General features: G+C 39.7%; 1 protein-coding gene across 1 annotated transcript in view; it reads right to left on the bottom strand.

Moving 5' to 3' along the window:
* CR1 (complement C3b/C4b receptor 1 (Knops blood group)) overlaps window positions 1–26,228 on the bottom strand; it is a 188,008-nt gene extending 161,780 nt beyond the window's left edge. The window contains 17 exon segments of the mRNA XM_045983377.1: window positions 6,147–6,349; window positions 7,509–7,585; window positions 7,861–7,951; window positions 8,031–8,207; window positions 8,827–9,234; window positions 9,718–9,800; window positions 10,038–10,137; window positions 10,668–10,856; window positions 12,214–12,603; window positions 13,779–13,864; window positions 14,515–14,617; window positions 14,700–14,876; window positions 15,830–16,228; window positions 16,802–16,887; window positions 17,318–17,417; window positions 18,712–18,891; window positions 26,113–26,228. Coding sequence (XP_045839333.1) covers window positions 6,147–6,349; window positions 7,509–7,585; window positions 7,861–7,951; window positions 8,031–8,207; window positions 8,827–9,234; window positions 9,718–9,800; window positions 10,038–10,137; window positions 10,668–10,856; window positions 12,214–12,603; window positions 13,779–13,864; window positions 14,515–14,617; window positions 14,700–14,876; window positions 15,830–16,228; window positions 16,802–16,887; window positions 17,318–17,417; window positions 18,712–18,891; window positions 26,113–26,170 — 2,907 coding nt within the window. The 5' untranslated portion in view covers window positions 26,171–26,228.
* Between the last annotated feature and the right edge of the window lie 1,388 nt (window positions 26,229–27,616).

The raw sequence follows: 27,616 nt of genomic DNA, 5'->3' as shown, positions 1-27,616 counted from the left end.
CTGAAAGTAGCTGGCTTTTTAAATAATTTATTCAGCTCTATCCAAAAGTGTCAGTTTGTAATATGAAGAGAGCCTTATATATAAATATTAAGAGAGCCTTCATATTAAAAGAGCCTTCATACAACAAAATGATAATTGCCTAGGAGTTAAAAAGTAAAATAACAGACAGGGTATAGAGCCTCAAATTTGATATATATATATATATTTTCATAAGACATCCTTAGAAAATTAATTCAAATATTTAAGAAAACTTACCACTAAGAAGAGGAGCAAGTGAGGCTAAGGAGAACACAAAATCACAAAAATATTAGTCTAGTTGCATACTTCAGTGCAGCCCAAAGTCCCACGGTAATATCCCTAAAAGACAACACTCAGCTTCTTTCTCTCAGAATCTCCTTAAAAAGATGTATTGAGGCCCTGGATTGCATGCACTCTTCCTTCATTTTTTTATGTAACAATTCACTGGATATTTAAAAAAATAACACTGTTAAGTTGGGCTAGTTCACAAATGAAAAAAGCCAATATACTCAACTTTACAATCAGAGATTTCTCAGGTTAGAATGCAAGTAGTAACTGTTACAACAGGTTGTTCACCATATTTTTTGGAGGTCCCTGTCAAATTGGTAAGTACTTATAAATAATCAAGATTCAGCAATGGACATCTCAGCAATGAATCCCTTCAAAATGTAAGATTATTAGCTCGACACCTTGTAAGTTAGTACTCCTCTCTATTTTCTTTTTTACTTCCCCCCTCCTCAGAAAGTTTTGCTTTTTCTAGAATAAACCACTAACTTCAAAGGCATCCATTACTGTAGCACTGGTCACAGACCCACATCAGTTTAAAACCTGACATTGACAGATACTCTTCACTGTCTTCTCTCCACGGAGACAAGTATGAGCAGGGAAGACTTTCGCAGTTACCTGGTGATTTGCAGACAGCCAGGGGCGGGTTCCATCCCTGATCGTCCTGACACTGGCTCTGGGGACTGCCTTCCAGGGTATACCCCTCTTCACACTCCAAAGTGACGACTGCCCCATACTGATACATTTTCCCAGGCTCCAGACCCTTCTGGATTCCATTCATATACTCTGGGGAGCTACAGTTTACCTCTGAAATGAAAGAAAGCAAATTGAAGCTGGGCCATATTTTAGCCTTTTCTCAAGGAAGTAGACACTTCCCTAAATGGAAAGGTTTAGGAAACCAATTTGGTTCATTCTCAGTAAGGAAAGCCTCGCTGTGATAACACAAAAGGACATTCTAGGCAGATTCCTTCTGGGACAACCATCCATCTCAAGTAACTCTAGGTAATTTAAGCCAGATTTTCCTTCTTTGTGCTTTAGTTTCTAAACGAACAGTGTTGGATAATTTTAACGGCCTCTTAGAGAGTGGGTAATATTAAGAATTCTGAATGACTGTCTCATCTGCTCCACTGTTACTCTGTAATTGTCCATAGGTGAACACACTTCCTCATTATTTCTTTCATTTCGAAGCATAGGGGGCAATAGTGGGAGATTTTAGATTTGAATCATGACTCTACGACTTCCCCCACTGTGTGACTTTGGGTAGGTTACAGATCTCTCCGTTCTACAGAGACCTCATCTGTCATATAGGAATAATAATGGCACCAACTTCATCTGGTTCTCAAGAAGATTAATGAGACAATGCATGTAAAATATGTGCCGTTTCTGGCTTTTGGTAAAAAGTGCTCACTACCCTTATTTCATATGCACTATGTTAAAGAAAATGAAATTCTGAAGCTTTTATTAAAAAATACCCATAATTCCACCACCACTTAGCGGAAATACACTGACAAGATCATTGTGCTTTTTATTAGTATTTTGTCAACTACACATTTATTGTAACTACAACCACAGGTAAATTCAACCTGCATTTTAGTTGTTTAATTTGTATAAGTACTTCATTTTTCTATATTTAGAGGGTGATATAAGTGATCACTCCTCAGATAAGCTACACCCTAAGTCATTTTTTCTTATTTTGTGGTAGACTAATTAATGTAGTCATCTAATTGAATCAATCCAATTAAATGCATTTAATTAAATGATCCAATTAGTGCATTTATTTAGCTATTTTAAATTGAAAGTACCTAACTCAGTATCTATCTGGGAGAAATTCAATTTAAAAACAGGAGAATAATAGATGCCACACCTTTACAATAAGGGGCAGATTGGCTCCAGGTTCCCTCATGAGTGCAAAGAAGGAGTGCCTCTCCCACAAGCAGGTAACCTTGGTCACAGCTGTACAGGACTGACATTCCAGGAGAGAATCGAGCTATATCTCCACCAGTATGATTTCCATTGGGTATCTTAAGCGGAGGCTGACATCCTAAGAAAGCTTAGACATCAATAAAAAAGGATCTTTAATTTAGCACAGAGGAACATATAACCAACACTGTCTGTGGGTGATAGCAATACTGAAAGAAGGTAGGAAACAAGCTAACTGGTATCCAGAAATATTCATTCCACCTAAACCAAGGAGCACTGGACAGAAATTTGCATTGCCTCCATATTTCATATGGGAGCTGAAGAACAGTCAAAAGTAACATAATGAAACGTCAATGGTCGTGGCCCACAATTGTAATCTATCAGCTAATAGTATTTTTTTCTTTTTTCTTTTCTCTTTAGATAGTAAAGAGACTGTAATTTAAGGGTCTCACACTCCAATGCCTTCAGGAACCAGAAAGTGAAACCACCAGGTATGACAAATCAGAGAGCATCCGACCTAAAAATGGCTGCCATTGCCTGGTTCAAGATACAGGTGTCTTGCAGGAAAACAAAGGGCGTCCTTCACTGTATTACATATTCACTGTTTATCTTGGGCTATACAGATTCACTTCGGATGGGTTTCACTTGGGATGAGATGGGTTTGACTTAGGATGAGACTACTGTGCTAGCCAAAGAAAGCCATTCTGGTAAGCTGAATTCAGTTCTTGGGGACCAATTGGCAGCCTCTGTTATAGATAGTTACCGACAGGAATAAAACTGCCAAATGATAAGTAAAATGATAAGAAAGACAAATCAATGGGTTTGAAGGCCAACATCCCCCTCCAAAAACCCAAAGTTCTCTTTTTGACTTGTTTCACAGCCTTAAATATCCAATTATCAAGCAATATTATTGCCAAACCCTTGCCCTCCCAAAACTACGTGTTTTTTTTAACTTCTAAATTAGTAAAAAGAATAAATATTAGAGACTCCATAAATTTAGAAGTTAACCATTATCTTCTCAAGTACTTTTGCTCAACACACCTAGAAAGGGAAAGGAAAAAAAAAATCAGATAAGTGGACAAGGAAGGTATCTTGTAAAACAATGTGATTGCCTTTTACATGTTATCTGTAGTTTGAATGGTCAATGCAGATTCAAAGCCCTTTTTCTTCATTCTGGGCAACACCCCATATTTTATTCCTTAGAGTATCTTACCTTTTTTTTTTTTTTAAAGATTTATTTATTTATTTGACAGAGAGAGGGAGAGAGCACAAGCAGGGGGAGTGGCAGGCAGAGGGAGAAGGAGAAGCAGGCTCCCCGCAGAGCAGGAGAAGCCCAATGTGGGACTTGAACCCAGCACCCTGGGATCATGACCTGAGCCGAAGGCAGTTGCTTAACCAACTGAGCCACCCAGGTGCCCTATCTTACCCTTTTTGATACAAGTCGGTACACCTGGCACCCATTTGTTATTGGTATGACATTTAATCACGTGACTGCCATTCATGATGAAGCCAGGATTGCAGGCGACATATACTGTATCATTGTGGGAATATGAAGAACGAGTTTTGTTGAGCTGGTACCCATGTTTGACTTCTGGGCTAGGGCAGTGAATTACAGGAGGAGATTTTAAGCACTTTGGGAGAGGTTCAGTCCAAGATCCATGTCCATCAGAATCACTTATGCATCGTATATTTTTCTCTCCCAGAAGAGAGAATCCTTGGTCACATTCATAAGAGACTTCATTTCCATATAGAAAGGGTTCTGCCATCACGCCCCTTGGCCTTCCGTTGTCAATCATGGGTGGAGGCTGACAGTGAATTACTGCAGAAGAGATTTAGGAAATTCTGTTTCAGCTAGCACACCAAGGTAGACAGTCTTCAGTCAGGCACAAAAGAAATGAGGCAACTGCACGTACTACACGTAACCATACAATAATTTAGATTTTTCGAACCTAGGTGATGCTTCCTTTAAAACAGTGTTATTAAGTTCTCTATGTGAGTAATACATATTCATTTCAAACAAATTCAGAAAACAAAGTATTAAGAAAGGAAAAATATAGCTATGTTCCCATAAACTAGAAATATAGGCCATATATATAATTTTTTTTCTTAAATCTTGAGCAGATATACGGCAAATACTCAGTTCCTACTTGGCCACTTTTTTCCCCCAATGCCAGTGCTGACCAAACACAGAAAGATTTTTCTTATCTTATGTACAATGAAATAGAACACATACACTATTGAGGTAGTTATAAGGCTAGTTCTTCTGCGGTCTTCCCTCTCTAACTCCCTACTATCCCACCAACAATTTTTTTCTAACTTACCTTTACAAAGTGGAATCTTTTGGAACCAAATCCTATTCTCAGCATCTTGACACTTCTGATAAGTATGTCCAGTCAACCAGTACCTAGAGAGAGATTATAATGCATTTCTTCTTCCCAGCATCACATCTCTGCAAACTAGCTTCCTCAAACCACAGATATGGGGGCTCTTCTAAATAAGAGCTTTGGCAGACAAGAGCTAAAACTCTTGGTCCTTCAAGCAAGAAGACTACTTTAGACCCAGAGTTTTCCACAGCAAAGCCATTTGCACATCAAGAAAGGACTGAAGAGAGAGATGTTAGTTAGACCTTTGGAACCCCACATTCTCTGTGAGTGTGATAATGAGGGACGTCTAGAGGGAGTCACCAAGACAAGCTAAGGACAGAATTAATGCACAAAATGAGGTGGAGATCCCTTTTCAGAATGGACCATCTCATACTCACCCATCTTGACAGGATGTATTAACTGGTATCACATATGAATTAGTGTGAAGCTCTTGAAAATCTTCTCTCACAGGTTGACACGGTGCTTCTGGAAGAGCAAAGTTTGAATTATTTATGCATGCCTGATATCACATAAAAAAACAACTCTGCAACTGAAAGTACCTTCACACCGAGGGGGAGAAGGACTCCAATTTCCTGAAGGCATACAGTGAATGGATTTGTTTCCCACAAGCAAGTAGCCAGGGTCACAGGTGTAGTCTACAGCCATCCCAGAGACAAAGAGGACCCTATTTCCACCTGTATGCTGACCATGACGGAGCCCAGTAGGTGGCTGGCAGCCTGAAGAGAAAACTCCCCACATAAATACCAACAACAGCAACAAAAGGAATTTATACTCAAGAACATTAAGTACACAACATCTGACAGCAGACAATCTGCAATTTTTAAACCAAAGATTATGAAGCTCTAATTACCAAGGGTTTTCTGCTCTTTTGCAGGAACCAGGCACCTTGAAAAAGGTCCTCTTGAAAACTAAGAAACAGACTCTTAACTATAGAGAACAAACTGATGGTTGCCAGAGGACAGGTGGGTGGGGGATGGGTGAAATACATGATGGGGATTAAGAAGGGAACTTGTGATGAGCGTTGGGTGTCAAATGGAAATTTTGAGTCACTAATATTACACTATATGTTAACTAACTGGAATTTAAATAAAAACTTGAGAAAATAAAAAAAAAAATAAAAAGGTCCTCTCATTATCTACCCTGAATAGATCTCTGATCAAGGGGGCATTTACATGAAGAACATATAAAACCACATAGGACAGTTGATCACAGAACGGAAGAAATGGGATAGTAATCTGTGCACCTTTGCCTTTTTCTATGACTCTAGTTTTGGGATGGAGCTAATAAATAAGAATAAAGGAGTAAATACCTCATTTTCCCCCTTTGATCTTTACCTTTTTCACAAACTGGTATTTCAGGATCCCAGGTGCTATCAGCTTTGCAACGAATCTGACTGCTGCCCTTTAGAGTAAATCCATGATGACACTTGAATGTCACAGTGTCATTATAGAAGTATGGGGCTTCTTTCCCAGATGTCTTGTATCCATTTTCCACCTGGGCAGGTACACACTGAACAGCAGGGAGGGAAAGTCTGCAGACAGGGGCAGGGCCACTCCAGATGCCCCTCTCTTGGTCATTGCTTGTACAATGGATGGTACTCTCCCCAATGAGGTTGAATTCCACTCCGCTCTCTGGTCCAGGGTTGCATGTGTAGGTGACCGTGGTTCCGTATGGAACATATTCTGAGGAACTCCCTGTGTGTGTCCCATCAGAGATGGCAGGAGGCGGTGGGCAGGTGATTTCTGGAGAGATGAGAATTTACTGTAGAATTCTGCTCTGTATTACACACCAAAGAGAAGAGGAAGAGACACCAAAGAAGAGAAATGGAGACACCAAAGAAGAGAAATGAAGACACCAAAGAAGAAAAATTAAGCTGGTTACGAACCTGTAGTTATCAGGTTTCCTGGAGGATATGGATGAGCTTTGATGATAGGAGTTACATCAAAGCTCATTACGTATATAAAGCTTGATTTAAACAGACATCCTAGCAAAGATTTTTAAAATGGAAATCTTTGTTACAAGTAAACATGTGCCTGACGATGGGTATAAAGGAGGGCATGGACTGCATGGAGCACTGGGTGTTATATGCAAACAATGAATCATGGAACACTGCATCAAAAACTAATGACGTACTGTATGGTGACTAACGTAACACAATAAAAAATAAAGTGAAAAACCAAGTAGATAATAATTTCACAAAAAATAAAAGTTAACATGTTCATCAGTATTATATTGTAAGGCAGTGAAGTCCAGTAGTAAGTTGGTAATTACAATCATTGTCTTTAAAAGAACCAATAAGTGAATAAAAGTCCTGGGGGGTGTAGAAGTAAACTTTTCTGAGTACCATCTTTGTGCTGAAGTGATATGATAGGTTAGCCAAGAATCGCTGTCAATTGAGCATCTATGTTTGACAGGTAATTTTCTCATCTACAAAGGGGGGGATAGTACCATTTAATTTTAATAACATTGAAGTCTCGAGTCTCAGTTTAACTTTCCAGATAAGGGGCTGGAGGTTCCAAGAAGTTACCTAAATTGCCCCAGCTCAAATTAAGCAATAGCAACTGAATCTGAGTTCAGATCCCACACTAATCCCCTCTCTCCCCAGTAAACTACAGCATTCCCCCAGTTAAGGATGGTGGCTCATATACTCATTGTCCTCCTTATTCTTAAACTCCCAAATCACAAAAGAGAATCGGAAATACATTTAAATCGACTGGCATGCTATGAAGTAGAAAGCAGTGACAGCAGAAAGACAACAAAACCGTGCAACTAGAACTGTTGAGAAAGTCAATCGAACAGAATCTAATCTTCGTATTCCCATAACACGGCGCAAACAGAAATCTCCCAGGAGACATGTCCATCTCACACTGAGTCAGGTTCTCCATCACTTTGGCTGCTCACCTTCACATAGACGGTTCTCCATAAACCAAGGAATTGCACCTTGGCACTTCTGATAAACACTCCCACCTAACCGGTACCTAGAGACAAAGAGTCATATCATTTTGCCATCTGGAGACTACTAAAAGCAGACTCACCACTTTTAGGACAAGAAAAAATAGGGACAAATATGTAGCCAGCATCAGCACCACCCATCCATCGCACAGACAGCGTTTCCATACACGCAATCATAGCGCAATCCACCCTTCTGCGAATAAGTGACAAGGAAGGCTCTTTGAGATAAATGCAGACAACAGAGCTTGCAGTGTGCACTAATAAGCCAGACCTCATTCAGACTGGGACAGCCCTCACTCACCCTTCGTCGCAAGAAGAGTTAACATCTGGTCTAATAAATTGATCCTGGGGTTTGTTAAAGACTTGCTCTTCTATAGGTTCACACTCTGCCACTAAGAAAAGAGACCTGGATGAGAAATCAGCTCAAGGCAAACTCAAAACCATAAAATGTCTACATTCAAAGCCTGGCACCTTTGCATTTGGGGGCAGTGGGTGTCCACACCCCCTCAGAGGTGCAACGGATGGATTCTTTCCCCACGAGCACATAGCCAGGGTCACAGCTGTACTTTATAGATGTTCCTGGGTCAAAGCGGACCATGTATCCATCTTCCTTTTGCCCATTGAGGATTTTAGGAGGGGCTTGGCACTCTGAAGGAAAAGAAAATTTTTCTTATATAAACAACAGAAAGAAACAAGCAATTATCATTAATGTGTACCTCAGTTTTGGATAATTTTAGATCAACGGTTCATCTTTTTTTTCATTTCCATACTTAGGGTCCTGAAGACTTTGTTCTGTTCTAATTCTTCTCCTGTCTCTCTTTTTTTTAAGGAATCATCTCCTATGTGTTTAATGGGATACATCCCTGGGGTGGGGACCTTGCTGTCTTCCCTTAAAAAAATTACTATTGAAACAAACAGTATTTTTCCCCCTAAAGAAAGAGGCAACTCTGTGATCCCTAATGCTTTTCCCCCAAGGATACTCCCACAAAATGAAGTAACAGTGGTGGGGTGATATTTAAAAAAGCTATATAACTTATATTCACTATATGTAGTAGAACTGAGGGGATTAGAAACTGGGTAAGTCCTGTCTACGCCATACCACCCTGAACGCGCCCGATCTCGTCTGATCTCGGAAGCTAAGCAGGGTTGGGCCTGGTTAGTACTTGGTTGGGAGAAACTGGGTAAGTCCTGCTTAGATCCATAACCCTCTCCTCTAACGCTTAAAAAAAAAATCAGTCGCACCTTCTCTGAGTATTGGAACACCCACCCTTTTCGCAGACAGGTGCCAATGGCTCCCATGTGCCTTGGGCAGTACATCGGATTGCCTTGCTGCCTTTCAGGGTGAAGCCATATGAGCAAGAAAATACCACAGTGTCATTATAGGAATATTGTTCTTTCTGCCCAGATGATATTTGGCCTCTTAGGATCTGGGGAGGTGGACACCGAACAGCAGAACTAGAAAGTTCACAGCTTGGGGCAGGATCACTCCAGATCCCAGTCTTCTGACTGTTGGTGATACAATGGATAGTCTTCTTCCCGATAAGGTTGTAGCTCACTCCTTTCTCTGGGTCTGGGTCACAGGTGTAAGTGACTGTGCTTCCATATGAAATAGTCCCTGAAGATCTTCCTGTATGTCTTCCATTGAGAATAGAAGGAGGTGGCGGGCACAGAATTTCTAGAGAAATTAGAAAGGACAAGACTGCAGTTATACTGCAAATGAAGAATGCCTCGAATGTTGCTGTACCATGGTGCCCTCCTGGGCTAAGGGACAGTGATACTTGAATCTGTAATACACAGATCAAGGCAGCTATAGCAATATAATCTTAAAATTATGATTTAGAACTTTTATCTTGAGTATATCTACTGGGGTGATCTTCTGATTTCTTCTACTGAATATACAATCCCCTTTTTGTGCCCTGCCTGGATGGCAAGTCTACAGAGCTTTCAGAGAAAGAAGAGCCTAGAAACCAGGGAATAAGGAGGTAGCTGAAGGTTGCTTTAGGGAAAGACCATACTCCTCCAGATGTCTATGTGAGATCTCTGCTTTATAAAATTCTGTATGGTACTGACTGAAAAAAAAGCTTTTAGTTAAGCCAAGAATGAAGTGTTCTGTTCAAGGATCAGGGTAGTAGTTGCAAACCACAGTTTTCTAACCTACCTTTGCACACTGGCATCTTGGTCCAAGAAGCCTGCTGTCCAGCAATTACACATTGACTGGAAGGTTGGCCTTGTAACCAATACCTGGAGACAGAGGGGACTATTAAGCAGTGGCTGTTGCAGAGCAACGACCTCCACTTAAAATCCAAGGCAAATTCACATAACTGATGTGTATCAACCCCCCTCATAAGCATTCTCTCTCCCAGGCTCACCGTAGGCTATCCCTGGATTCTTATAGAGGAGCCCTCGGCAGTTGTCACAGCTCACACATGCACACATAAACCAGATGAACTAAATCTCCAAGGCCCTCCTGACACTCACCCTTCATTACAGTCAAAGTTCACAGTCGCACCGACCCGAAGACTTGGAGGGCTCTTTATCCGTCCGTTGAGAAATGGTCCTGGGGGTTCACACTCTGCCTCTAGGGAAATAAGCCAAAGATGAGCAAAGTGTGGCAAATAACAGCATAGCCCAAATTCTATTTTTAAAATTTATTTATTTATTTGAGAGAGAGCATGTGCATGAGTTGGGGGGGAGGAGCCAAGGGGGAGAGAGAGAGAGAATCTTGAGCAGGCTCCATAATCAGCATGGAAACAAACTTGGGGCTCAATCTCACGACCCTGAGATCATGACTGGAGCTGAAATCAAGAGTCTAGGGCTTACCTGGCTGAATCTGGGGCTTACCTTTTCAGGTGCCCCAGAAAAGTCCAAATTCTTTTCTTTTTAAGATTTTATTTATTTGACACACAGATAAAGAGTGAGATCACAAATGGGCAGAGAAGCAGGCACAGAGAGGGGGAAGCAGGCTCCCTGCCAAGCAGAGAGCCTGATGTGGGGCTTGATCGTAAGACCCTGAGATCATGACCTGAGCTGAAGGCAGAGGCTTAACCCGCTAGCCACCCAGGTGCCCCAAGAGTCCCAATTCTTAAAATCGGTTATAAATGTAGGTACCTTTACATGTGGGGATAACAGCACTCCACTTTCCTGAAGACAAACATCTAATGGTCTTTTCTCCAACAAGCAAGTAACCAGGTTCACAGCTGTAAGTCACAGACAATCCTGGGGCAAAGGGGCCAAAACCCTCCCCTGTGTGAGATCCATTGGAGATGGTGGGAAGTGGTGGACACTCCTGGGGGAAATCTTCATGCACACACATTAGGAAAAAGGCCATCAGATGATACATCCTTCACAATCTAGTTTTTTACTTACGCAGATCCAAACATATGACACATGATCTATGATAACCAGTCACCATTAATTTTCAACTCAACTTTTTAAAGATCAGACAGGTGTGGCTTGAGTATATGCATTTTATACCACAAATTGTACATTTTCATTTTTAGCTACATGAATTACATTTGCCTTTTAAAAAAATTTCAATTACCAAAAAAAGCTCATCTTCACCCATACTCTCCTCCTACCCACAGCCTATTCTCTGCACCAAAAGTAGCATATTACTATTTAGGGGGTCATCCTACCAGACATTAGTAATATACCTTTTGGGGATCCTATATGTGATACATATATACACATATAGCACGTGTATGTACATGTACTTAATACATATTACTCTATGCCTTTTCTTTGCTTAATAATTGGTCTATATTTTTCCATGTCAGTACATATAGATCTATCTAAATCTTTCTAAAGGTTTGTTTTCCATGGTCACCCCATTTTGTGACTCTCTTAAGACCTTCCCTACCTCCAAGATTTTATACATGTTTATAGATAGATCCATATTTTTCTAATGATTTGACAGCCTTTTCAACTCAATTGATTTAGAACTGATCAATACTGTTTTTTATTAAGAAAACAGCTAATTTTGATGGTATAATCTTTGTCAAGTATTACCAGTCCCTGTAGTTGAATAATTAAAATTCAGTTTTAGGTTTCAACAACAACATAAACCAAACCAAATGATAAGAAAATGGTTTTCTTCTGGGAAAATGAAAATGAGTGGCTCCTATTTTCAAAGTCAATTGACCTGAAATGCTAGGACTTCCTAGGTGACTTGGACAATAGCAGACCACTTTAGAAAATATTCACAGAGGCTGCAGATAACAGGGCATCGTTTCTGCCAGAATAGCCCCACAACTATTCAAAGATGAGCTTTAAATCCATTGGGTGTATTTTGCTATTAGATCCCACATTTCTTCTCAATTTAGCAGTAACCCAGATATATAATTTAAAACCATCTGATTGCCACATCCCAAATAACTCCGACCCCCAACCTTGTGAGACTTATTCCATTCAATTATCAGGTATGTTCAATCACATTTTCCCATTATTTTTTATTTTACTGATGTTTGTTGAATGAACATTTACATCCTTCTAGGACTAAGTAAAAACAAGAAACCATAATTTTTACCTTTTCCCTCCCCTCCACTCCCACCATTCACATATCCACACTTTTCTTCCTTCAGAATAAAAACTTGATCTGCAAATAAGTGCAAGGTTCCAGCCTTCCCACTTAGCTTTATGTTTTGTTTTTACTTACCACTCTCACACGTGGGTAGTGGTGTTGGTCCCCAGGTTTTATTTGCTTGGCACCAAACAGATTTGTTTCCTTTCATGGTGAAGTTGGTATTACAGGTAAAGGTCACAGAATCACCATGTCTGTATGGTGGTCTAGATTTTTTATCTCTGTATCCTCCTGGTACTATGGGCTCAGAGCAGAAAGAATTTCTATTATGAAGTTCACATACAGGAGCAGCTTTATCCCAGATTCCTTTCACTTGGTCTTTACTTATACACAAAAGGCTTCTTTCTCCAATGATGCGGAAGGCACTTAAACAAGAGTACCTTACCACAGTGTTGAGATCTATGGGACCAGAAGAATAACTATTCCAACCATTTTTGATAGGAGGAGGAGGACCACATGAAATCCCTGAAAAGTAAACAAGGAAATATATGGTCATACTAATTCTGACAATGAAAAGATTTAAATTTAGATGAAAGGTCCAAAAATAGGTCATGTCACTTTTTCAGAAACAGACTTAGAAATTTGTATGATTTACTTCTTGCTCATAGTCTGTCCTTATCCCCAACCTCTCAGGGTCTTACCTTTCTCTCCATCTGCAACAAACAAATCAACTGGTCTATAAACACCATGCTGACCAACAGTAACAATGAAACAGAATTTATCCAGTAGTTTAGAATCTCATCAATTTTTATAGTGAAACAAGAGGCAAAGAGCACATAAGAAGAATCTTAATAATACGTTAATCACATGTAGGGAAACACCACACTAATGAAATTTAGTTTTGATAGACTTAGTTTTAAATCCCCACTGTCATTCAATAGCTGTGTGACTAGGCAAGTCTTACCCTCTCTAAGCCTCAATTTCTTCGTCTATAGTATAATCCAAGCTAGTTCATAAGGTTACAAGAAAAATCCAGTGAGATAAAAGTACCAGAAAATTACAAGAAGGATAACTGGAACATGCTAATTATCTGATGCCTGTTTCAAACATACAACGGGGGCTACACGTGGTGAGAATGCATTTTGTCTTACTACTGAAGATTCTGCAGCTTCACTACCGATCCTTTGTTACCCTCTGATGTTGGATCCCTTTAAAAAAGCCCATAGGAAGTGATCAGAGGTTTTGCATAATGACCTCATAGCCTCTATTTACTTGCCCTAATACACATGAAGAATATTGCTACAGCTGTGTTGATGTATGCACATCTTTCCTGAATGAGTCTCAGAATGAAGGGTAAACTTCCAATATCTAGAACATGTGGTTGATTTCCAATGAGCTCCACGAGTTGCTCATAGAAGAAAACTGGCATTAAGAAGACACAGCCAAACCATTTCAGCATATCAGTGCTACTCAGTTTCAGTAGGGAGAATGTTGAGAGCATTTATCTTTATAAATATATCGAATACTTGATACAATATACAGTCAATTCAATGAATTGAGTTTTGGTCTGCATCCTAGATCATACAGAAGCCTGGCATACATCTATTCAAAGTACATATATGAATAAGATGTTATGCATGGGAATACACCAAAAATCAGAGGACAAGATCTGTACTTTATTATTTTTGTTTTCTACTCACGTTCACAGACAGGAAACGTATTATTCCAGAATACTCTCATTCCTTCTGAGACACACTGACTAGAAGATTGGCCATTTAATCGGTACCTTAAATAATAAGGGGTAGCAAATCATCACCAGAACAAATCAATTTTCAGCTGCATGGAATTAATCACTTCTCTCAAGTATGCAGTATTAATGGCCTCTATTGTTTTTTTGAGTCATCTCTGGCTTAAGGAAAAAGTCAAAGATTGTGAATCAGCTCAGTTATGTCATGACTCCAGACCAAGTTAAAAGAAAGAAACAAACAAAAAAATCCTAATGATAATATTCTCTTTTTGAATTCTTTTCTCTTTGGCATCTAAATGTTAAAATCCTCTTGACCATTTAGAAAGAAAAAACCTCAGTTCCTACTGACAAAAACATCAAAGACCTTGTTACCTAAGATCACTGTAAAGAACCCCATCTTACTGAACCCTCATTTTTCTTCATAATAGGAGTCTTAATTTTTGACCCCAAATTTTGCTTTTTCATATGATGAAAGGACAATTCCCAGCTCTCTGGCCAGACACAGTACATATAGCTGGACAAAAATCAATAGCATGTGCTTAATATTAGAATTATTAGTCATACAAGGTAAAGAAAATAAGAGGAAAATCATAAAGAGAAAAAAAATTAGCTATCTTTTGAGATCATTGTTTGCAATGCTTAGCTCTGGGTCATAGGTCTCAGTCCAGGCCCTCTCCCCTCACACTCACCCCTTATCACAAACAAATGAAACCACTGCCCCAAGCTGGAGATTAGGAGGAGTCACCACACGGCCATTGAGAAGTTGGTTTGGAATGGCATCGCATGACTTTGCTAGGAAAAAAGAGACAAAGCTGGCACGTGAAGAGTCAGGAAACCACTGAGTTTCCTTAAGAAAGAATAAAGCTTTAGGCACCTTCACATTCAGGGGCTGCATAGCTCCAGTCTCCCAAGGATGTACACTGGATAGGGTTAGTTCCATTGAGGGTATAGCCAGGGTCACAGCTGTAGGACACTTCCTGTCCAACTGGAAAGAATTCCTTATCCAAGATGTTATAACTACCATGGTTGATAAGCGGAGGTGGTAGACACCCTGAGAAGAGAACAGGACCAGAGGTCTTTTATTTCTGAAATAAGAACTTTCTCTTCTACTACCTAAGCCAAGTTGAGGTAGGCAGAGGTGGGATGAAGGTGGTATGTCAACACTTCTAAGTGTAAGACAGAGACTCCTTTGGCTGGGGTGGAGGTAAAATGGGACTAACATGTACTTTTTTAGATATGATGAACCATGAAACTCTCTGCTTTCCCGTCTTGATCTATGCTGGGAAACATGACACCCACTCATCAGTTTCCATTCCATTTAACTAAAAAAGGTCTTGGATAGTCTCTCACTTATATTGTAGCCAAGGGAAGCTAAATATTGTAATACATTTTCACCATCAAAATGTAGCTCTTTCTTCCTTCTGCCCCCAAACTAGGTTGATAACATTTCTGAGTCCTGTGGGAGGGCCTCCCAATGTTGCCAGGTTTTTAGTAAGTCAGACATTTCTTAATAAGAGTAGGATAGAGAGGGAGAATGGGGAAATGACCCAGTCTTAATTCTAGCCTTATTCGATAAAGGCCACATTTTTCAATATGAGAATGTATGAGGTCTACAATATTTTTAATAAAATTCTGACATCAGCCAATTTCCAATAGGATTGAGAGTTATTTTATCCTCATTTAAATAAAGCTGAATCAAATATACATTTTGGGAAAAAAAAAACCTCTCATCATTGGTTCGCTCTTTCTTTCTTTCTTTCTTTCTTTCAAACATCTTCTAATTTGCCCTACATTAATGCAGATCTTGTACTGTCCCAGAATATAGTAAATTTCCTACTTCTTCAAAATTTAGATACTACTTTCATAGTTTAGTTTAAAATTCTTTAATCAGCAGACCCAACTACTTATACTGTCTTTCTCCTCATCTTCTATTAAGTGCCATGTATCTATTTCTCTAAAAGTTTCCCTTTGTTTCTAGATCCTCAAAGTTTCAACACAACTCACCCTTAAAGCACTTTGGCAGTGGAGGATTCCATTTGCTGTTTGATTGGCACCATACTATGTTGCTGCCTTTCATGGTAAAGCCAGGCTTACACCTAAACATCACAGCATCATTTAAAGAAAAAGAACGTCCAAATCCAGATTCCATAATTCCATTTTCAACTTCTGGAATTGGGCATTTGACTGGAAGAATACACTGAGGGGGAGGGCCACTCCAGATGCCAACTTGATTGTCTTTGCTGGTACAATATATTGACTTCTGACCCACAAGGTCAAACAGCTTTTTTCCATTTGGTCCAGTGTGGCACTTATAAGTCACCACCATTCCATAGAAAAAGTCCTCTCTACTGCTGCTGTAAAAGTCCCCATTGGAGATGGCTGGGGGTGGCCCACAAGGAATAGCTTTTGAGGGGTAGGTGGGAAAAAAGAGAAGGCATTTAAAGGTTATACCTTCTGGGAATTTTGTTTTCATTCTTGCAAACCAAACTTCAACTCAGCCAACAATTAACCTAGATTGTTGAAATTCTGTATCCTCATCTCAAAGATGATTCTAAATAGGAAGTATCAAAGTAGAAAGATTCACGGACTGGCCTGATGAAAAGTCAAGAAATTATGATATGATCACCATTCCTCCCACCCGTCACCTGAAAGTACAGATAAACTGTTGTGGGAAACACCTAGGGTGGCCAAACATTTTGGATAGAATAAAGATGGCAGTGTGTAATCTCATAACATATTTTAGATTTAAGCACTTATTCACTATGAAATAACTTATCATCAAAGAACAGTAGTCAATGGAAAGTGTGGTGGGATTGGGAGATGCAGTAGAAGAGAAACTACAGTTCTATGCCCAGAACTATCCAAACCAAGTATAACTCTCCTGGGTGCTCATTTTAATGTGTAGATGCCCAGTTTCCCTCTAGAAGGGGACAAGAGGAAGTACATAGGGTGCAATGAAGGAATCATCTTACTCACATTCACAAAAAGGCATGTCGTTATCCCAGGTTACAGTATTCTCTGAGATAATACATGTAGCAGATGAAACACCAAAAAGTCGATATCTAAAGACAAAGAGATGAGTGATAACCTCCCAGCAAGATGGATATTTTTGGAAAGCTTAGTTCTTTTTCTACTGAAATGGCAAAGGATAGAATATCATGTATGACAAGTAATAGATAGAATATCATGTATGACAAGTAAGGACTCATACAAAAAATTCAATAATCTAAAGTCAAATGAAATTTGGCTCCTGGTCAGGAAGGTTGGAGACTTAAAATCAGAAGAATAGCCCAAATTTCTTTCTCATCTATAGAAGTGGATAATCTTAAAGCTTTATCTCTAGATCAGATCAGGATGGTGATTCTGCTTTTGCTTATCTATTTTTAAGGTTAGGTGGCAATTACTTGGATTTCTTTTGAAGAACTAACAGTTTCTTGTTGAAACCACTGTTCTAATACTCATGTATTCTGGAGATGTCTCCTGCCAACTCACCCTTGATCACAAGAAAATGTAATTGTTGACCCAAGCGTGACACCCGTGGGTATGAGGACAGAGCCATGGAGGAGTTCTCCAGGACTTGTACATGATTTACCTATAATGGAGAACAAAACAAAACAGAATTTGGGACTGGAATTTGGGGGATGGTCTGTGTTTTATATTAAAACCAACCTGATTGGACTTGCCACCTAGCCTACTTACACTTAATCAAAACCAATTTTGACATTTACAAAAACTTCTATCTTCCAAAGGATCAATCAACTTCAGAACACTATTTGTTTAAAGCATGCACTCTATATTTCTGAGCATGGATACAAACATTATTAGGGTCAGTCATAATTTACAATCTCTATTTCCCCTTTTTATAGTCTGTCAGTTGATGGCATCATTTACCAAGTCTGTGGCTTAAAAAAACCCTCATTGTCATCACTTCCTTTTTGTAACTAATCCTCTACCCACTGCTCTTCATTCAAGTGGTAACCAAATTTTAGTGACTAGATTCCAGAAATCTCTCTCCAAACCAACTATTTAGTCATTGCTGAAATCTCTGATTGGGTCATTAACTAACCAAATTTACCTTTCTAACTTTGGTCTCAGTTGGTCTAGTACATCTTTTATACCACTGCACATAATATATTTCAAAAGCACAGATGTGGCCACGCCTCTTCCTGCACTTAAAAATTTGCAGTGACTTAACCAATATTTATCAGAAGAAAAAATGCATGGCTCATCACAAATAAGCATAAGTCCACTTAATTAACTGCTATTCCCCACCATGCAACTTATACTCCAACCACACTGAATTACTTTTTTTTCCCAAAGATTCCCTGTTCTTTTGTATTTCTATGCTTTTGAATATGCTGTCTCCTCCACTCATAATGCCTAGATTTCCCCAATTCTCCAAGACAGCCTTTGTTATTTACTTCTCTATGGTCTCATAGAATTTTATCTCTATAAATAAAAGAAATTACATCAGATACAGCATTTATTTAAAAGCCAGGTTTCACAGTGGGTATAGGAGTTCCTCAAAGAGACTAATTTTTATGTGTATCCCCATCCCTATCATCTAGCCTAATGCTTAACACCTAGTGGTTACTGAAAAATATTTCTTGAATTGCATGGGATAAGAATGAAGTGACACCAGTGTTCTTTGTATACTAACTTTTAATCTCACTCTCACACAGTATAGAAGCCATAGAAGGAATTTATGGGTCTTAAAGTATTAACCAAAGTTCTTATGAATAAAAAAGAAACATGGTGAACCCAGGAGTCCCCTTAATTTAAGATGATTTGCTAATTTGCTGGTCTTTTATCTTGAACATAATAATAAATTAGCTTATAGAGATATGCTGATAAACCCAAAGATGCCTCTTTTACAGATTACTCACGTTTACAGAAATCCTGAGCATCTGACCACTTGGAGGTCTTTAGGCAGGTGATAAAGAATGACCTCTTGATATACCCAGGAAGGCATTCATATTCCCAAGATGTCCCAACAGCAAATTCAGACTGATCACTCTTAATTTTAGGCTTAGCAAAATGATACCTTGGCAGGAGCTTACACTGACCTAGAGACAAAGACCACAGGAATATCAAAACTAGGAGAGACTGAAACGTCTACTCTGCTTCTGTTTCGTCACAAATTACCCTGACAACTTTGATCTTTAGAAAGTAAAACTAAGGGGCACCTGGGTAGCTTAGTGGGTTAAAGCCTCTGCCTTCGGCTCAGGTCATGATCCCAGGGTCCTGGGATCGAGCCCCGCATGGGGTTCTCTGCTTGGCAGGGAGCCTTCTTCCTTCTCTCTGTGTCTGCCTCTGCCTACTTGTGATTTCTGTCTGTCAAATAAATAAATAAAATCTTAAAAAAAAAAAAAGAAAGTAAAACTAAAATGCAGCAGTATTTTCTGGGGCAAACAATGGATCTTGCAGTATGGGTGCATATACAGAGGTAGAAGTTCAGAAGTTCCAAGATTTTTTAGGATAGACTTAGAGGAAGAACTAGAGAAAATACTTTTTTATAAAATTACATAAAGATTCTTCTTCTTACAGGTTCATTACAAAAATCTAAAACCTTATAAATAAAAACCTTCCTGGGATAGCACAGGGAACTAGTACCTTAGAGACCCCTACGCACAGCACATGTATGATCCTCTAAAGTTATTCTAATGAATTCACATTATTCTGTTAATCATTAAATCTTTTGGTCCTAGCAAGATGAAAATATGTTCATTATTCTTCATTACTTTATTCCATTAATCTAGTAGAATCATATGTCCCCCTAAGAGAGCAGAATAAATACTTCTGATGGGTACCAGATAAAAGGAGTTAGTCAATTTGAGACAGTTCCCTATGATTAATAATATTATTATTACTATTAATGAAATATATTATAATAGGAGATGAGTAAGAAACTGTAACACCCATATATTTGAGGATGTACCTGGAAAAGTCATTTTTCTGGGCAAAGAGACCTTTGAATAGCAAATTTATAAGTCTCTTTTTCAAACAGGTTTGAGACAGGTACAGGTGAAAGTCAAAGAATAAACATGAACTAAATGAACAACTACAATACAGAGCTTCCAAGGTTGCAGCCAGACTCAGTCTTCCTGAGCCTGACACTTCCGTTGGAGAAGTCATGGACAGGACCTAAGAACAGCCATCACTGTTGGGACCCAGATAACACTGCAGGTCTTCTTCTATTTCTCGCCTCAACTCCTTTGGTTTTCTTCATTAACCACTGCAAACGTCTCCAAGTGCATACCTGTACAGGACAGCAAGACTATAGGGAAAGTAAAGGTTTGACCTCCAAGAAGACCAGTTTCATGACCCTGGCATTACTTGTGCCAATTCATCTTAGTTAAGTGATTTCATCTATAATTACATAATGTGAATAAGGACAATACCAAGTACTTCTCCACAAACAGGAAAACCAATTTAAATCTGTAATGGTGAGTAACAATGATGGGGACCAAGATAAAATGGAGACCTAAAAGCAGCAAGAGCAGAAGGGTACTTCATAATGTTATCTTCTGAGGTGAAACGAGATGAGAATTATACTTTCTGGATGATAAATAATGGGAAAAATCTTATCCCCAATAAGACTTGAGACTCTCTCTTTGGGGGGATAATAGTTTTTATTTGTAATGAATTGTCAAAAATCCAGGTCACGAGAATTTCCAACAGTTTTGTTCTCTTCCATTTCAGAGAAAAGGAGGTTAGTCCGTGAGCCATTAAGAAATAAAATTTTTCTTAAGGGTCACTGCACCCTCTTCATATCATTCTACAATCAAAAGGAAAAATTAGAGTAGATCATGACTGTGTCTAAAATAGAAGACAGTGGTAAGACATTAACATGTGCATTTTTCAAACCATGTTAAAAATTGATGAAGTAAAGCAGTTTCTGGAGAACCAGGATGCATTTAACTCTATTTGGGGTTCAAGAGGCTTTACTTGGAATGGCTTAGAAATCCATTTGAAATGAATGAAGAATATATAAGGTAATAAAAATAAAACTGAAAGGTCAGAAAGCAGATAGGAGAAAAATTATGACTGAGAATGAGAATTATAATCAAATGCCTTACCACTGGGTTTCCTGGCTATTTGATCATTTTTTGAATAATAGCTACACATTATAACCAAGGTACTGTCCAAAACACAGGAGTATACTGTGAACATTAGAAACAATGTTTCTACCCTCATGGAATTTATATTCCTATAGTGAGAGACAGGGACAGATAAATACCAATAAATAGTATGTAAAGGAAATAATCAGAGTGATGTGTCAAAATGTAATGCACCAAGGGAGGATACAGGGAGACATATGACTTCAGCTATGATGGTTGAGGAAGGCCTATGAAGAGGAGACATTTGAGTTGTGACTGGAGGACAGCCAATCAGGTACAGCACTGAGTAAAACATTTTAGGCAGAAGCCTAACAGCAGGGATGGGTTTGCTATGCTTTAGGGATAGACAGAAGGCAAGTATGGCTGGAATGTAGTGATCATACCAATGGAGTGATAGGAGATCGAGTTAGAAAGCTAGCAGGAGGGATCATATTATATTTCTTAGGCCACAGTAAGAAGTCTAAGTGGAAAAGTCACATGGCCTGATTTACCTTTTAAAAAGAATAATCTGGCAAGTGAGTGAAAAATGCTCTGGATTTTGTTTTTAGGAGTAGAAAGGGCAAGTCTGGACACTATTATAACAGTTCAGACAAAAATGAGGCTTGGACCAAATGCAGACTGTGAGAAGTGGATGAGTTTGGAATACATTTTAGAAGCAGAAACTTGGCGCACCTGGATGGCTCAATGGGTTAAAGCCTCCGCCTTCAGCTCAGGTTATGATCCCAGCATCCAGGGATCGAGCCCGGCATCTGGGATCGAGCTCTGCATCGGGTTTTCTGCTCAGCGGGGACCCTGCTTCTCCCTCTCTCTGCCTCCCTTCCTCTCTGCCAAATTGTGATCTCTGTCTGTCAAATACATAACTTAAAAAAATCTTTAGAAGTAGAAACTTTTTGTTGTATTGGTGGGGGTAAGGAAATGGCAGGATTTAGTAACATCTTCTGAGTTACTTATGGTGATTTGAGCTACTTGACTGATGGTAATACCATGTCCTAAAGATGGGAAAGCACCAGCACACACACGTGTGTGTGTGTGTGTGTGTGTGTTAGGGTGTGTGCAGAACTGGTTCCACGTTAGAGTTGGTATATTTAACACACTTATTGGGCCCCCACATGGACATGCAGGAGGGCAGTTGGATATACAAACTTTCCACTCAGGAGGGAGTTCAAGACTACAGATAATAAATGAGTCATCAACATATAAACAGTATTTAAAACCATGAGATTGGATGAGATCTCTTAGGAAGAAGGTATGGAGAAAAGCAGAAGAGGCCCAGGGTGGAGCCCCAGGACCTTACAATATTTCAGATAGGGCAAAAGAGACCAAGAGTAATCAGAGAATTACAGAGGAAAAAAAAAAAAAAACAGAGAAGAGTGGAAGTCAAATAACAGGAAGCCCTGTTTTGGATGATGAGAATGAAAATGGTTTTAAGAGAAAGGAAGTGATCAGCCTTTGCCAAAAGACTGAGAAGATAAGGAGAGAAAAATGACTACTGGATTTGCCAGCATGAAGGTCAGTAGTAACCTTGCTGATAGTAGCTTTAGGAGAATGTGGGGGAGAGAAGCCTGTCTGAGGTGAGTAAAAGAGATAAAGAAATGTGAGCAAGCAGTGAATGAGAAGTTTTGAGAAGAGGGATGAGAAGGAAGAGAAGAGGGTCATAAGAAGTCCCCTGACCTGGTCCCATAAAGGATACACTGGAGCATATTTAACTGCTGGTAGGGATGATCCAAGAGAGAGATACAAATGGGTGACAGAGGTGGGATATTTGCAGAAGTCAAGTCCTTGCACAGGCAAGACAGGATGGAATGCAACCATAATTCAGAAGGAGGAGTTGACTATTGTTGGGAGAAAATAAATTTTTTTCCATTGTTATAGAACCCCTCATTATGTGCTAGTGTTGAGGGATTCATCAGGCAAGAAGCCAGATAAAGACCTTGCTCTCATGAACTTGTATTCCAATGAAAGAACAAATAACAACGTAAAAAAATGAACAAGAAGGTCTCATATGATGATAGGTTCTCTGTGGAAAATAGAACACGGTTGTGTGATAGAGCGTGACCAAGGTTCAGACTACTTCCGATGAATCAGAGAAGGGTGGGCAGGGGAGGTGAGACCTGAATGTCAAGGAGACAGGCGAGAGACGGAACCCCGAGTCTAAACAAATGTGACTGTGTTCAAGGAACAGCAAGAAGACCAGTGTGGCTGGAGAAGAGGGAGTAAGATGGGAGAACAGATAATTTCAGAGAGAGACAGAGACCTATAGTCAAGGTTAAAGAGCATGGATTTTGTTCTAATGTGATGGGAAGCTGTTGGCAGGTTTTAAGCAGGCGAGAGAGAGGATTTGATCTCAGATGAAGGTAGATAACTGGTAAATAAGGGAATTCCTATTTAATGATTTTGTTTTCTTAGTGTAGGATGACATCAGTCTAAGCAAGAGTGAAATTTAATAATGCACGAAATTAGAATTGGTTTATGCAAATAAACAAAAGGAGAAAAGTGGGAAAACTCTCTAAGAAAAAATTTGCTTCCTATATGACTTTGCTCATAGCTGTGTACCCTATAGACAGTTGCTTCATAATCTTCCAGAGTACTTGTTAAACTCAGTTTCCCGGGCCACACCCCAAAGGAGGGAGTCTCTGAAGCATGAGACGGAACCCAGGAAATTGGTGCTTTTTAAAAGGCATCTCAATTTCTCAGAAAATTAAAAACAGAACCACCACATAATCCTGCAAATCCACCTCTGGGAATATATTGAAAGGAAAGAAAACCCTAACTCAAAAAGAGATCTGTATCCACATGTTCTTTGCAGCATTATTTACAGGACATGGAAACCACCTTAGGGTTCATCAATGGATGAAAGGATAAAGAAGTTGTGGTATGTATACGTATAATAGAATATTATTCAGCCATTAAAAAGACAACATGGATACACCTCGAAGGCACTATGATAAGTGAAATATGTCACACAGAAAGACAAATACTGTACAATCTCACTCATATGTGGTATCTAAAAGCAAAAAACAATCGAACCGAACACCCAGAACCACACAAAATTCATAAAGAAAGAGATCAGTTTGTGACTACTGGAGGTGTGCTGGTGGGAGGGCAAATTGTAGAAAGGTGATCAAAAGGTACAAATTTCTAGTTATAAGATAAATAAGCACTAGGATATGATGTTCACCATGAAGACTAGAGCGAATACTGCTGTATGATATGGAGGGAAGTTAAGAGAATAGATTCGAAGCATTCTTACCACAGGAGAATTTTTTCTTTTCCTTTTATTGCACCTAAGTAAGATGACACAGGTTAACCAAACCTACTGTGGTGACCATTTCACCATATATGTAAATGAAATCATCACGGGTATACACCTTAAACTTACACAGCAATATGTCAATTATTTCTCAATAAAACTAGAAAAATAAATAGATTTTGTAAAAGGTACTTCAAGAGTTAGTTAAGCATCCTTCAAGTCAGGAACTGGCCAAGAGTCCAGGGATAGTCTAGGGAGGGTATATAGTAGAAGCAAACGTCAGGAGGGGTGTGTGGACAAAGCATGAGCAAAGGACCATGGGGGATAGGCAGGCAAGAAGATTAACAGAGCATTCATGATTAGAAGCGGTGGAGAGGTGGGGGAGGGGCGGCATGTTTAGATGGGATCCAACTACGAAAAGCTTGAAAGGCTGAAGACATTAGTTTGTTTTTTTTTTTTTTAAATCCCACAGGCAGTAGGAAGTAAAGGAGTAGAGTAATGAAAAAGTATATTTTAAACTTTTGATTGTCACCATTGGCAAGTTGAAGGCTGGTATCAAGAGTGACACAGGTAATCATAATACTTACAATTAGAATATTGGTGTACGAATGCTAAGACAAATGACAGAAGCGCATTAGCTGGAACAACTGACAGGTAGACCTGATCGCTGTCTTGGAGTTCGGGGACCAGAGGGCAGCTCACACTGGTACTGAGAGGGGATAAAGAACTGGGCAGGGCTGGTGAAGAACCTGATTTTTAATTGATAATACCAAGTAGGAACGGAATACTGATGAGAAGCCAGGTCTGGAACTGTGCCATGCAGATGGGTTAGGGAAAGTTGTGAACATAAGCTTCTTCAAAGGAAGTTAACACATAGGAGAGAGAGAGAAAGATACTAGTTTGGGAAATGTTCAACTAATAGAGCCAAGAGAAATTTGGATGCAGGGAGCAGGCAATTTGCTTCTATTGAAATAGGACCAATGTATCTCTACAGTTAAAAAGCTGGGATGATTATACTTAAATGCCAGCTTCACAGAAATGGGTCTCTACCACAGTCTTAGGACTGATACTTAGTAGTCACAAGTAACACCCAACTTTCATTTGCCTAATTTCATGTCATATTCAAGGCAGCCCAGGAAGGTGATAGTGCAGCTTACCACTAGCTTCATTTTACAGAAGAAGAAACTGAGGGTCAGGGAGCTATAAGACTTGCCAAAAGTCACCCAGTTATTGAGGTCTGCAGAGACCTTAACTAGGAATTCACTGTATTCTGGAGATAATTAGAAAGTCAGATCCACATGTAGCCAAGAGACTCTAACCTTAACAAACTACTATACTTCTGTAAAATTAAGTCAGTTGCGGGGTAGGGTGGGGTGTTAATAAAGCTAGCTTTGTGAGCGCACCTGCAGGTTGAATGAGACCTTCTAGAGCCCTTACCATTAAAGGAATAAGTAACACGAAGATGACTGTAGTTTTGATTCACATTACCAACTTTTCTCAATAGCAGCAGGTGTTTCTCATTTAGAATCTCTTTACCAGCAACACATCAAAGTTCAGAAACCATGAGAACCCCGCCTCGGAACCAGACACTATTCTTACTCAGGGAAGGCTGCGGGAGATCTTTTATACATCACCGGTAGGTTCTGGTTACTTGGCCAGCGTTAGCGCTTACAGACCTCAGGCAGAGAGCGAGGAGCATCTGCTGCGTCCCGGGAGCCGAGAGCCCATGCAGAGCACAGCGAGTGGCCCAGCCCCAGAAGGAGCGACCAGGAGATCCTGGGGGTCCCCCAAAGCGAGCGGAAGGCTGTCAAGCATCCAGCACTGATTGGACCTTCTCGCTTATTCACTCTGCTTTCACCGCCGCAGAGAGGCCGTCCTTGCCCCAGACGTGTCCCTACCTCCCCCTCCCAGCTCACCGAGAACCCCTGGTGCGATGACAGCCAAGAAAACGCAGAGCAGGCCCGCAGCGCCCATGCCCCAGCGGCAGCCCCAGCGGCGGGATGCGTTGCGAGACACTCGAGCCTCGGGCAGCTCCGGGCGGGGAGGGCTGAAGCAGGAGACAGCTGAAAGCCTGGGCACGGGGGCCCTTAAATAGAGTCTGGCACCACGTGCTAGCGTTGCGCGCACACCGGCAGGTTGCCTGGGGCCGGACGCCAGCGCGTGTCAGATCGGCCCGGCCCGGGCTCTGGGGTGCCGGCGGGAGGGGGCGAAGGGGCCAGGGGCAGAGGGGCGGAGCGACTGTGACCGGGTCTTTGGCTCTGGCTCTAGTCCTCAGCGCTGTGGCTTTCCAACTTTTTTTTTTTTCTTTCTTTTTTTTTTCACCGCACAATATCCTGCCTCCACTTTTGTCTCTCTGGAGAAATGAAACAAGTTTCACAAAATAGTACTCACTCTTGCTAATCTACAATGCCCTCTCCTATTGTTCTATTCTATTCTATACTATGCTATGCCGTGTCATACCATGCCATGCCATTCCATTCCAAAATTCTGGTTTGAATCCAATAAATTCATTTCTTTTTTTTTTTAATTTTTATTTGTTTATTTACAGCATAACAGTGTTCATTGTTTTGGCATCACACCCAGTGCTCCATGCAGTACGTGCCCTCCTCATTACCCAATAAATTCATTTCAAAAGCTATTAATGCTTCAAATCCTCCGTTCAAAGAAACAGTTTACTTAGAAAGGAAATTTATAAATAGCAGCCACCTCTCCTCTTATGCCCTTTTAATTTTGAGGCAATTTCTACAGACTATTTGGAGAAGGGTACAAAGAATTCCCATATATCCATCATCCAGATTACCCAATGTTAACATTTCACTATATTTCCTTTATCATTCTCTCTCTCTTTCCATAGAGATAGATAGCTATAGGTGTAATTACCTATATATAGAGAGATCTAGATATATACACACACATATATATATATGATCATATAATTATAGTTATATAATTGTTATTTTGGAACTGAAATAAGATAGAGGATGATACTCCTCTAAATACTTGGTACATTTCTTAAAAACAAGGACATTCTCTTGCATAACTACAGTACAATGAACAAAAACAGGAAACATTGAAATATTATCTAAGCGACAGGTTATATTAACATATTTCAAACCATCTCAATAATCTTTATTATTGCAATCTCTTTCTCACCCTTTCATTTTTCTGGTCCAGGATCATTCAAGGATCACACATTACATTTGATTGTTATGTCTTTTCTTCCTCATTTACCTGGAAAAGATCCTGGTCCTTTTTATGTTTTTCACGACTTTGACATTTTTGAAGAGTACACAGCAAGTGTTTTTATAGAATGACTTTTAAATTAGTTATCTCTTGCATAGTAACAAATTACCCTAAACTTATTGATTTAAAGCAAAAATAAGTATTTTCTCACAGAGTTTCTGCGTGTGAGGAACTCAA

Source organism: Meles meles, chromosome 17, assembly GCF_922984935.1.
Source record: "Meles meles chromosome 17, mMelMel3.1 paternal haplotype, whole genome shotgun sequence".
Taxonomy (NCBI): Eukaryota; Metazoa; Chordata; class Mammalia; order Carnivora; family Mustelidae; genus Meles; species Meles meles.
Note: the sequence above shows the minus strand (reverse complement) of the source record. Positions and strands in the feature narration are given on the sequence as shown.